The sequence below is a fragment of the Oryx dammah genome, unplaced genomic scaffold (assembly GCF_014754425.2).
Source record: "Oryx dammah isolate SB20612 unplaced genomic scaffold, SCBI_Odam_1.1 HiC_scaffold_12, whole genome shotgun sequence".
NCBI classification, from domain to species: Eukaryota; Metazoa; Chordata; class Mammalia; order Artiodactyla; family Bovidae; genus Oryx; species Oryx dammah.
The window spans coordinates 267,029-278,751 of NW_024070196.1; the positions used below are offsets into that span (position 1 = coordinate 267,029).

At 41.3% G+C, this 11,723-nt stretch overlaps 1 protein-coding gene across 2 annotated transcripts in view; it reads right to left on the reverse strand.

The window, feature by feature from the left end:
- TMEM192 (transmembrane protein 192) overlaps positions 1-11,267 on the reverse strand; it is a 31,889-nt gene extending 20,622 nt beyond the window's left edge. The window contains exons 1-2 of one of the 2 annotated variants that reach the window (XM_040251318.1): positions 11,180-11,267; positions 1,913-2,059 (exon numbers count right to left, since the gene is read on the reverse strand). In XM_040251318.1, coding sequence (XP_040107252.1) covers positions 1,913-2,059; positions 11,180-11,188 — 156 coding nt within the window. In that variant the 5' untranslated portion in view covers positions 11,189-11,267. The remainder of the gene's footprint in view (positions 1-1,912; positions 2,060-11,179) is intronic. The other variant, XM_040251319.1, reaches the window with a different exon arrangement.
- Positions 11,268-11,723: the final 456 nt, after the last annotated feature.

The window sequence follows — 11,723 nt, forward strand, 5'->3', positions numbered from 1 at the left end:
ATTTATCTATATCTTTTTTGTTGTTTTTATAACTGAAAAAGTAATACATGAATACATGATATGGTAAAAAAAAATTTCAAATAGTACAAAAGGTAAATATTAAAACATATTAGATGTCCCTTCCATTGAGGTGCTCAGTGCAACTAGTATTAAAAGGATGTCTGCTACTGGAAATACTCTATTACAGAATACAAAATAAATGTTAAATGTTTCCAGTACCAATTCCAAGGGGGTGGGTGGGCAGGAGGCGTGCAAGCCTTTAACACCAGCTTTAACACCAGCTGCATGTACTACTGCTGCAACTAAGTTGCTTCAGTCATGTCCAACTCTGTGAGACCCCATTGCTCACCAGGCTCCCCCGTCCCTGGGATTCTCCAGGCAAGAACACTGGAGTGGGTTGCCATTTCCTTCTCCAATGCATGAAAGTGAAAAGTGAAAGTGAAGTCGCTCAGTCGTGTCCAACTCTTAGCGACCTCATGGACTGGTGCCTACCAGGCTCCTCCGTCCATGGGATTTTCCAGGCAAGAGTACTGGAGTGGGGTGCCATTCAACTCAATTCTGACACTATCCACCTGGTATATCCACTATCCACCTAAAATCACTTCCACTATCCACCGAGGTATCAGATTTCCTTGGTATAGGCTCAGTCCCACAAGACTACCCCCACTTCAGATGCCAATTGCAAGTCTAGCTTGTAACCAGTGTTTCTTACCCACTGGCTACAAATCAAAGATTCCCACCAACTCCCTCTTGGGCTCAATTAGTTTGCTAGACAGGCTCACAGAACACAAGAAACCTATTTACTCTCCAGATTACCAACTTATTACAAAGGATATTAAAGGATACACATCAACAGCCCAATGAAGAGACACACTGGGTGAGGTTCCAAAGGAGCTCCTGTCCTGGTGGAGTTCGGGGCCTGGCAGTATGGCACATCACGAGCGTTCTGGCTCACTAACCTAGAAGTTGTCTGAACCCCTTCCTTTTGAGCTTTTATGGAGGCTTCACTACATAGGCCTGGTTGATTAAATCCCTGGCAGTCAGTGAATGATTCAACCTCCAGCCCCTTTCCCATCCCCAGAAGTCAGAGGGTGGGACTGTATGTTCCAACCCTCTGTCCCTGCTTAGTTTCCATGGCTGTTGCCCCCATCCTTTAGGTGCTTTTCAAAGTCAACTCATCAACATAAACAGAAATGGTGGAAAGATGCTTGCTATGAATATCAAGACACCCAGTTCACCTTTATGACATTGAAGTGATTTTAGGAACTGAAGACAAAAGACCAAAAATTGTAACAAAAGATACTCCCATTGCTCTTATTGCTCAGGAAATTCCCAGGGTTTTGGGGAGCTGAGAGCCAGAAACCACGGATGACGACCCAGTGCACCTGAGAACTCTACTCTGATCACCTGAATGACCAAATACATTTCTTATAAGTCACAATATCACTCACATGTCCAAAAGCTCTCTCAACTCCCTTGCAAACATGCAAAAGGAACATTCTGTTCACACCATTGTAAATCTCATTTTTTTCCACTCAACAATGAATCATGAAGAGTAGTTTAAATACATATGCATCTACCCCAAATTTCTAAGTTTCTCTTTTAATATTACATAAGCATTCCTTCATATGGAAAGGACATACAAAACATCTTCTGGGCAGTGGTAGTTTGAAGTTCCTTCATATTGCAGACAACACTGCTATCATAAACAATATCCTTGCATGTGTGAAAATATGTCTACAATAAATTCTTTGAAGTAGAAGCATGAGTAAAAAAGTATGCACACTTTAAATGCTGATAGATACAGCCAAACTGCCCTCTGCCCTCTGAGGAGGTTATAAATTTTTTTTAGAAACATCACCTCTAGAAAAACATCACCTCCAAATGGATCACTTTCCCCCAGCCAACTTACATGTATCAGCAAGAGAAGATTTGCTATGATGACTGTAGGAAGAGGGTGGAATCTGGGCCTAAAATGAGCATGTAAAGGGTGATGTGGAAGCTGCTGGGTGTCCAGAAGAGGGTCATCTTCAATACTCTGGATGAGATCCAAGGAACCCTGGGGTACAGAAAACAGAAGCAAGCAATAAACACCACTTTCTGGATTATGTTTTCAAGAAAACTACTAACTATAAAGCTTTAAAATTCATTACAAAAATTACAGACAAGAAAACACACTCCTTACCTAAAGCCAAATTTGAAAAAAATACCATAAACCTCTTAATAACTACTGTAAATAAACTGGTAAAAATAACAATTATTAAAACAAGTAAAGGAAATATTGATTCTTTATCTCCAAATAAGGTAATACATAATGGGATTAAAGCAAATAATTTTCTTCAAGCCCTAAAAACTTACTGATTTTTAAAATACTTTATTCAACAGCTTTACTGAGATATAATGTATATAATGTAAAATATACTAGCTTAAGTATACAATTCAATAAATGTCTGTATATTTATAGTTATGCAACTATTACAACAATTTTAGAACACTTGCAACATGCTAATCATGCCGATTTATAATCACTCCCCATTTCTGTCCCTAGACCTAGGTAACCTCTAATCTGTCTTTATAGATTGGTTCTTTTTTTTTTTTTTTTTGACATTTCATGTAAATGAAATCATAAAAAATGTGCTGAGTCCTGCTTCTTGTACTGAATATGTTTTAGAGTTCATCTGTGTTGTGGCATGTATCAGTAATTAGTTCATTTTTATTGTTGAATATGGTATTTCATTATACGGATATATCACATTTTGTTTGACCATTATAAATTGATGTATATTAATAATAATGCTGCTTCAAACAACTCAATAGAAAAAACAAAACCAAAAACAATTCAATTAAAACATGGGCAAAGGAAACAAATAGACATTTTTTCAAAGAGGAAATACAGATGGCCAACAGATGCACAAAAAGATGCTTAGATCCCTGATCACCAGGGAGACACAAATCAAAACAGCAATGAGCTATTAACTCACACTTATCAGTATGGCTTTTATCAAAAAAATGAGATAATATGTGCTAGAGAAGATATGGAGAAAAGGGAACCCTTGAGCATTGATGGTGGGAATGTAAATTGGTACAGCCACTGTGGAAAACAGTATGGAGGGGCCTCAAAACATCAAAAATAGAATTATTATATGGCCCAGCAAATCTGCTTCTGGGTATATATCCAAAGGATAAAAAATCTTATCTCAAAGATATATCTGTACTCCCATGTTCATCACAGCATTATTCATAATAGCCAAGACATGGAAACAATCTAATATATTTTTATATAACAAATTATTATTTAGTCATAAAAAAGAATGAAGTCCTGTCATTTGCAACAACATGGATGGATCTTGAAGGAATTATATCAAGTAATATAAATCAAACAGAGAAAGACAGTTACTGTATGATCTCACTTTTATGTGGAATCTATAAAAACTGAAGATAGATACAGAAAATAGATTGGTGGTTGCCACAGGAAGGGGATGGGAGAGCAAGACAAATGAGTGAAGGTGGTCAAAATGTAAAAATCTGATGGCAAATAAGTCCTGGGGAAACATAATTTGTGGCCCAGTGACTACAGTTATCTGTAATGTATACATATTTGAGTGTTGCAAAGCGAGTAGATAATTTTTTTCATAATAGTAAAAGATGCTTATCAGTTTCCACATTTAATAGTCATACACACAAAAAAAGATATTTACAATTGCAAGTCATAACGGAAACATGATTAACCTAACAGTATAAAATAACTGCATACAATTTGGGGAGTTAAGTAGAGTGATGTGGTAAGTGGAAGTGCATACATGCATATGTTTTCATCTACTTAGCCAGTTTATGTCTTTTGGTGTGCATTTAATCCTTTTATATTTAACGTAATTATCAATATGTGTGATCCTATTACCATTTTCTTCATTGTTTTGCGTTACTTCTTTGTAGGTCTTTTCCTTCTCTTGTGTTTCCTGCCAAGAGAAGTTCCTTTAAAATTTATTGTAAAGCTGGTTTGGTGATGCTGAATTCTCTTAACTTTTGCTTGTCTGGAAAGCTTTTGATTTCTCCATCAAATCTGAACAAGAGTCTTGCTGGGTAGAGTATTCTTGTTTGTAGATTCTTCCCCTTCATCATTTTAAATATATCACGCCATTCTTTTCTGTTGAAGGGAATGTCTGTTGAGTTTCTGTTGAGAAATCAGCTAAAAATCTTATGGGAATTCTCTTGTATGTGGTCATTTTCCCCATTACTTTTTCATATTTTATCTTTGTTTTTGTCAGTTTGATTACACTGTGTCTTGGTGTATTCCTCCTCAGGTTTATCCTGCCTGGGACTCTCTGCACTTCCTGGATTGGTTGACTATTTCTTTTCCCATATTAGGTAAGTTTTCAACTAAAACTATCTCTTCAAATATTTTCTCAGATCCTTTCTCTCTCTCTTCTCCTTCTGAGACCCCTATAATGCAAATGTTGGTACACTTAACGTTGTCCCAGAGGACTCTTAGGCTGACTTCAGTTTTTTTCATTTTTTTTTTTCTATATTCTGTTTTATAGCAGTGATCTCCACATTCTGTCTTCCAGGTCACTTATCTGTTCCTCTGCCTCAGTTATTCTTCTACTTATTCATTCTAGTGTATTGTTCATCTCTGTTTTGTTTGTTTAGTTCTTCTAGGTCTTTCGTAAACATTTCTTACATCTGCTTCATTTTTTTCCCCAAGATTCTGAATCATCTACACTATCATTATTTTGAATTCTTTTCCTGGACCTAGCTCCACTTCATTTAGTTATTTTTCTGGGGTTTTATCTTGTTCTTTCATCTGGGAGATAATTCTTTGCCTTTTCATTTAACTTTTGTGGTTGTGGTTTTCATTCAAGAGGCTTCGGGATTGTAGTTCTTCCTGCTTCTTCCTTCTGCCCTCAGGTGAATGAGACTGATGTGAGGGACTGGTGGTGGGAAAAACTGGGTCTTATTCTTGTGGGCTGGGTAAAATTTTAATCCAATTATCAGCTGATAGGACAGATGGGGCTAGTATTTTGGCCTGGGGCAACCCAGCCTTGGAGTCTACAGGCTCTATGGTAGGTCTAATGCCTCTTCCAAGAGGGCTCACTTGCCAAGGAGCACCTCCCAGGACTGCTGCCACCAGTGCCCCTGTCCCCACAGTGAGCCACTGACAAGCTACACCTCCACAGGAGACCCTCCAACACTAGCAGGTAGGTCTGGTTCTGTCTCCTATAGGGTCACTGCTCTTTTCCCCTGAGTCCTGGTGTATGCAAGAGTTTGCTTGTGCCCTCTAAGAGTGGAGTATCTATTTCTTCCAGTCCTGTCGAAATTCTGTAATCAAATCCTGCTGGCCTGCAAAGTCAGATTCCCTGTGGATTCCTAGTCCCTTTCCTGGATTCCCATATTGGGAAAACTGACATACAGCTCAGAACCCTCACAACAGAGGGAGAACTTCTTAGGTATTATTCTTCTCCAGTTTGTGGGTCACCCATCCAGAAGGTATGTGATTTGATTTTATCATGATTGTATCCCCTTCTATTGTCTCACTGCAGCCTCTCTTTTGTCTTTGAACATGGGGTATCTTTTTTGGTGGGTTCTAGCATCCTCCTGTTAATGGCTGTACAACAGCTAGTTGTGATCTTGGTGTTCTTACAGGAGGAGATGAGCACATGTCCTTCTACTCCACCATCTTGATTTGATCTCCTGATTTAACATTATGCATATATGTATACATCAGTTCAGTCACTCAGTCGTGTCCGACTCTTTGCAACCTCATGAATCACAGCACGCCAGGCCTCCCTGCCCATCACCAACTCCCGGAGTTCACTCAGACTCACGTCCATCGAGTCAGTGATGCCATCCAGCCATCTCATCCTCTGTCGTCCCTTTCTCCTCCTGCCCCCAATCCCTCCCACCATCACAGTCTTTTCCAATGAGTCAACTCTTCTCATGAGGTGGCCAAAGTACTGGAATTTCAGCTTTAGAATCATTCCTTCCAAAGAAATCCCAGGGCTGATCTCCTTCAGAATGGACTGGTTAGATCTCCCTTGCAGTCCAAGGGACTCTCAAGAGTCTTCTCCAACACCACAGTTCAAAAGCATCAATTAATTGATATGTATACATATATATATATATAAATACTGTTGTTGTCATTCGGTCACCCAGTCATGTTCAACTCTTCGCTACCCCGTGGACCACAATGCACCAGGCCTCTCTGTTCCTCACTATCTCCCAAAGTTTGCCCAAGTTCATACCCATTAAATCAGTGATTCCTTCCATCCATCTCATCCTCTGACACCCTCTTCTCCTTCTCCCCTCAGTCTTTCCCAGCATCAGGGACTTTTCCAATGAATCGGCTGTTAGCATCAGCCATTCACATATATACATATGTATATATATAAATATATAGGGCTTCTCATGTGGTTCTAGTGGTAAAGAAACTACCTGCCATGCAGAACACAGAAGAGACAGGCTGGATCCCTGGGTCTGGAAGACCCCCTGCAGGAGGGCACGGCAACCCACTTGCCTGGAGAATCCTATGCACAGAGGAGCCTAGTGGGCTACAGTACATAGGGTCTCCAAGAGTCTGATGCGACTGAAGTGACTTAGCACCAGCACCATACACACACACACGTGTGCATATATACATACATACATGTGTGTGTGTGTGTGTGTGTGTGTGTGTGTGTGTGTGTGTGAGGCTTCCCAGGTGGTTCAGTGGTAAAGAATTCATCTGCCAAGCAGGAGATGCAGGTTCAATCCCTGAGTCAGCAAGATCCCCTGGTAAAGGAAACAGCAACCTACTCCAGTATTCTTGCCTGGGAAATCCCAAGGACAGAGGAGCCTGGTGGCTACAGTCCATGGGGTTGTGAAGAGCTGGACATGGGTTAGTGACTTAACTTATATATTTACTTCCAAAGTAAATATATGTATAATGTATAAATACATATATTATATATTTAATATAATTTAATTGTAGTTATTATTAATAATTGACTGTTGTTAGTTGATATTAATATACATTTAGTATATATATTAAAAGACTTCCCTGGTGGCTCAGACAGTAAAGCGTCTGTCTACAATGTGAGAGACCTGGGATCGATCCATGGGTTGGGAAGATTCCCTGGAGAAGGAAACGGCAACCCTCTCCAATACTCTTGCCTTGAAAATCCCATGGACGGAGGAGCTTGGTGCAGGCTACTATCCATGGGGTCACAAAGAGTCGGGCATGACTCATATATATATATATATTATATATATAGCATTTATATATTATATTATATATATATATATATATTTACTTTGGAAGGGGTAGAGAGGGGGACAAATGGTGTAAGGGTGGGCTCTGGGCACCGAAATTATAAAGATAACACAGAAGTCTGGGACATGACCAGATCTGGGATGGGCTTCTCGATTTCCACTAGCAGGCATTCAACACTACTACATTTTTTTTTTTTTTAATTCAGTGCCTAGATAGCTTCCTGATTAGTTTGCCATAACTCAAGGGGCAATTCTGATGATATCTGTTTTCTTCATGACTTCTATTCTTCTAGCTGCCTCAGCAGCTGTCTCACCTCCCTGGGTATTCCCTTAGCTAATGTTCATGCACACCTCCAGGGGCCATTTTTCCAATCTCTGTGACTCTTCATCCCTCCCCAACTGTCAAATGGCTGTCTTGCAAACATGCCACCTTCCCTGATGCCTCAATGCTGTTCCCTCTGCCCTTTTTTCATTTTGACACTGTAGTTTTTATTTCTACAAGTTTAAGTGGGTCTATTTTATATCTCTCATATCGTTTTAACCTTTGGAACATATAGAAAAGTTATAGTTTTTTTTTAAATGTCCTTGTTTGCTATTTCATGTCATTTTTTAATCAGTTTTAATTGATTTATTATGTCATATTTCCCTGCCTCTTTGCATGCCTGGTCATTTTTTCCACTTTATTGAGATATAATTAACATGTCACATTGTGTAATTTTGTGTATCATGAGTTGATTTGATACACTTATATACTGCAAAATGATTACCACGATAGCATTACTTAACATCACCATTATATCACATAATTAGCAATGCCTGGTAATTTTGAATTGGATGCCAGACACTGCAAAAAAATTTAACTCTTTGTGTGCTGGATTCTTTTGTATTCCTGTAAATATTCTTGAGCTTTTTTCTGGATTCAGTTAAGTCACTGGAAACAATTTGATCTCTTTACTCTTTTAAGGTGCTTCTTAGGTGGGACCACACCGTGTTTGGTCTAGTGCTAAGTATTCCCTACAAGTGAAGTAAGACCTTTCTGAATACTCAATACCCGGTGATTACGCGGTTTCCAGTCCAGCTGGAAGAACAAGCACTAGTCCTGGTCCTGTGTAAGCGTACTGCTCCTTCTAGTCCTTCTGGGTCATTTTTGTTTTTTTTTTTCCCCTCAGTCGTCAGGACATTACCTCAGAGGCATACAGAACAGGACTTAGCTGACTAGGGATTCTGCACTCTTTGGAGCTCTCCCTCTGTACAGGGATCTGCTCTCTGGGTTCTCTGTCTGGTGAACCCAAGCCGCTTCAGTATCCCCAGATTCAGCTCCACCTCCTCAACTCAGGGTCTACTGAAGCCCACCTGGTGCTCCTACCTCTGCCATAGCCTGCAAACTCTCTTAAGGCAGTGAGCTGGCAATCACACAGCTCGTGTTGTTTCCTACCACTCAGAGATCACTCTAGTTCATTGCTTGATATCTATTATCTCAAAACAATGTCCTTTCATATACAGATATTTTGTTCTTCCAGGCAGAAAGAAGCACAAGGTATAAGTGGTTGGAATAGGTGTGCTTCACAGGGCAGGACTCTACATTATACTTTATTCTTTGCACCTTTAGTACCTGACACACAGCAGATGCTCAATATGTGTGTAGAGTGAATGAAAGATGGCCCAACTTCTTGAACAGTTGGGATCTAGGAATTTTTTAAAAGATAGCACTGAAACCCTGGCGGTAAGATAGCAGTCTACTTTATCTCTCTCTTGGTCCCTTTCATGGACTTTCTCCTCTGGTCTGCATGAGCTTTTTGGAGTGCCCACAAATACCCTCTTTTATCTTTTTCAGCATCCAACTCATCTTTCAAGGTCCAACAAAATTTCCATTCTCTGTAAAACTTGTCTTGCCAAGTGTTTTCTTTCTACTTTAAAACCAAAAAAGGTATTGCATTTCATGCACTGCCTTGTATTGTTTCATTTATGTGTATGCCTTTTGTTCACCCTCACTACACTGAAGGGGTCAAGGACAATACGGTTTTTGTCACTTATTCAATGTTCATGAAATACTATGTGTTTGGTGACTATATCAAATACACTGTCCTTTGGATCCTATAAGAAATGTAGGAAAACTATACAAACAGCATCCTGTCTCTTTCTGTAACTTGTCATCTGCAAGAGGAAGGTGAAGGGAATAAGACTCTTGATCCAAATAATCTCTGTGATTAATGATCACACTGCTACCTGGAAAAGACACCTGCTGTTTGTCCACATCATATCCTCCCTCTTTTGTCACAATTACCACTTCCCCTTTGGGGACCCAAAGTCTACCTCTGCAATCTCAAGGGGAACATCCTTCAGTGCTCTTCACCTTCCTCTGGTCTAAGGATGGTCATGAAACCAAAGAGGGTTAGGCCAATCTAACTCTCTCAGAGTAACAAAGCAAACAAAAAGCCATGGTTGAGATAGATCCATCCCAGAACAGATTCTGAAAGGACTCATGTCACTGGATCCCTTAAGCAGCCCTGGTTTGAATCCTTTCAGAGGATTAGGTGTTCATCTACCCTATATCCTTTCAAATAAATCCCTTTCTTCCTTAAAGTAGCCAAAATTGGTTTGCCCGCTTGCAAACAAAGAACCCAAACTAAAAAGTTTTTGCCTCTTAATTCATTTAGGTGTCTGGGCCTAGGACATAGCACATAGTTTTTAGCTTTCTCTTAGGTGGGAGAAATCATATCCACAAATACCAAAGGAAGGCAATTGTTCATACCTAAAGTGACCTAGCTATGTAGCTATTGGTGAAACATTACTCTCCAATCATTCGGTGAAACAAATTTCTAGGATTGTACTAATCCTAAAGCTAAAAGTTACAGATCCAAGAACCTGGAGGCAGCTTAGCACCAAGCAAGAAGCATTTACTGCACACACTTTTATGAGTCTCATTTTCCATTTAGATACTCATTTTCTCCACATACTTTCAATTTATGAATCTCACCCTTTAAAAATTCAAAAACGATCCATTTTTCTTTAAATATATGAATCTCAAATCTACTTGCAGGTGTTACAGTTAGCTTTCCACTTTCTCATAGTGTAAAAAACGTGGGTTTTAGTCCTATCATTAGAAATTGTTTGGTTTTTATTGAGTCAAGATAATTGAACTATGGTCACTATTTGCACAAGAATCTAAGGGATTGTAGGGCTGGAACTGTATTTCAAGTGTCTTGCGTGATGCATCTCATTCAGTGGCAGGATCACTGTAATATGCCTATTAATTTATTAACTCAAATCAGTGCTTTAATATAACTATCAACTTTGCATTTTCTCAAGAGCAAGAATTTTGTGTCAATGGGTAATCTAGTTAATTCTGGGCACAAATACATGCTTTTCCTAAAAATGTTTTAATACACTCAAGCAAAGACTTTTACAGTTACGCTGCACTCTGTAACGCTGCACTCTGTACACTGTAACTAGTGCAATGGCTTCTTAATAATCCTGTTTGGATCCACTTAAGTAAGATTTTAAAATCCCTTCACTCCTACCAGGCCTCCATTCAAAACATCATATTGTTTGTCTCCAATGTGGGTTTCCGTGTGATGATAGCGACAGATCTGTCCTCAGAGCCAAGGCCGGAGGCCAAGAGGAGGTGGACTCGCTCCTGCGCCCGAGGCCATGCGCGCATCGCTGGCCTCCCCAGATCCGGGACCCGACACGCGACCGCAAGGGCTGGGCGCCCCTCCTGCCTCCTGTGCCGAGAAAAAATAAGCCCAGAGCCAGCAAGGCGCGGACCCCGCCGGCGCCTCTGTGCCTCCTCCCACAAACCGCAGCCCGGTAGCCCCGCGCAGAAGGATCCCCTCCGCCAAGGCTGTACCCAACCCCGTCTCTGCCCAGGGCGCCCAGCATCAGAGGAGGGGGTTGCGGGCCGGTCGCTCGCCACCTGCCACTGAGCACTCACGTCCTCCATACTGCCGGCCTCCGGAGGCCGCAGCCGGGCCGCCGAGCCTCCGCGCCTCCGCACCTGAGCCCTCGCAGCCTTCCGGGACACGCCCTGGGACCCACCCTTTGCTTTCAATTGGCCGAAGCGTAGAGGCGGGCCCCTCCTCCTCGCTCCAGGGCCCTGCTTCCGGCGGCCGTCTCAGGCCCGCCCCTCGCCCTCGATTGGCAGAGGGGCAGGAGTGATTGGTCCCGCCTCTCGCTTACTATTGGTAGACTCTCAGGGGGCTGACCCGATACCTCGATCCCGAATGGCCAAGGAGAAAGGGGGAGTGACCCTTCCTGAAGTCCATCCCCGGGAGGTCGCTGGCTCTGGGAACGCTGCGGTGCCTACGGACTGCGAAACCTGTGCTGGTGTCCTAGGTTGGCCAGAGATTTGGGCGCTAATGGATGCGTTCTAAGTCCAAGAATTGAACTATTTTTGGCCGTCAGCTGCCTCTTTGTAAAGCGTTATTTTTTCTCGGCTCTCCTTAGTTATTGTTTGCAGCGTAGGTCTGTGCATAGGA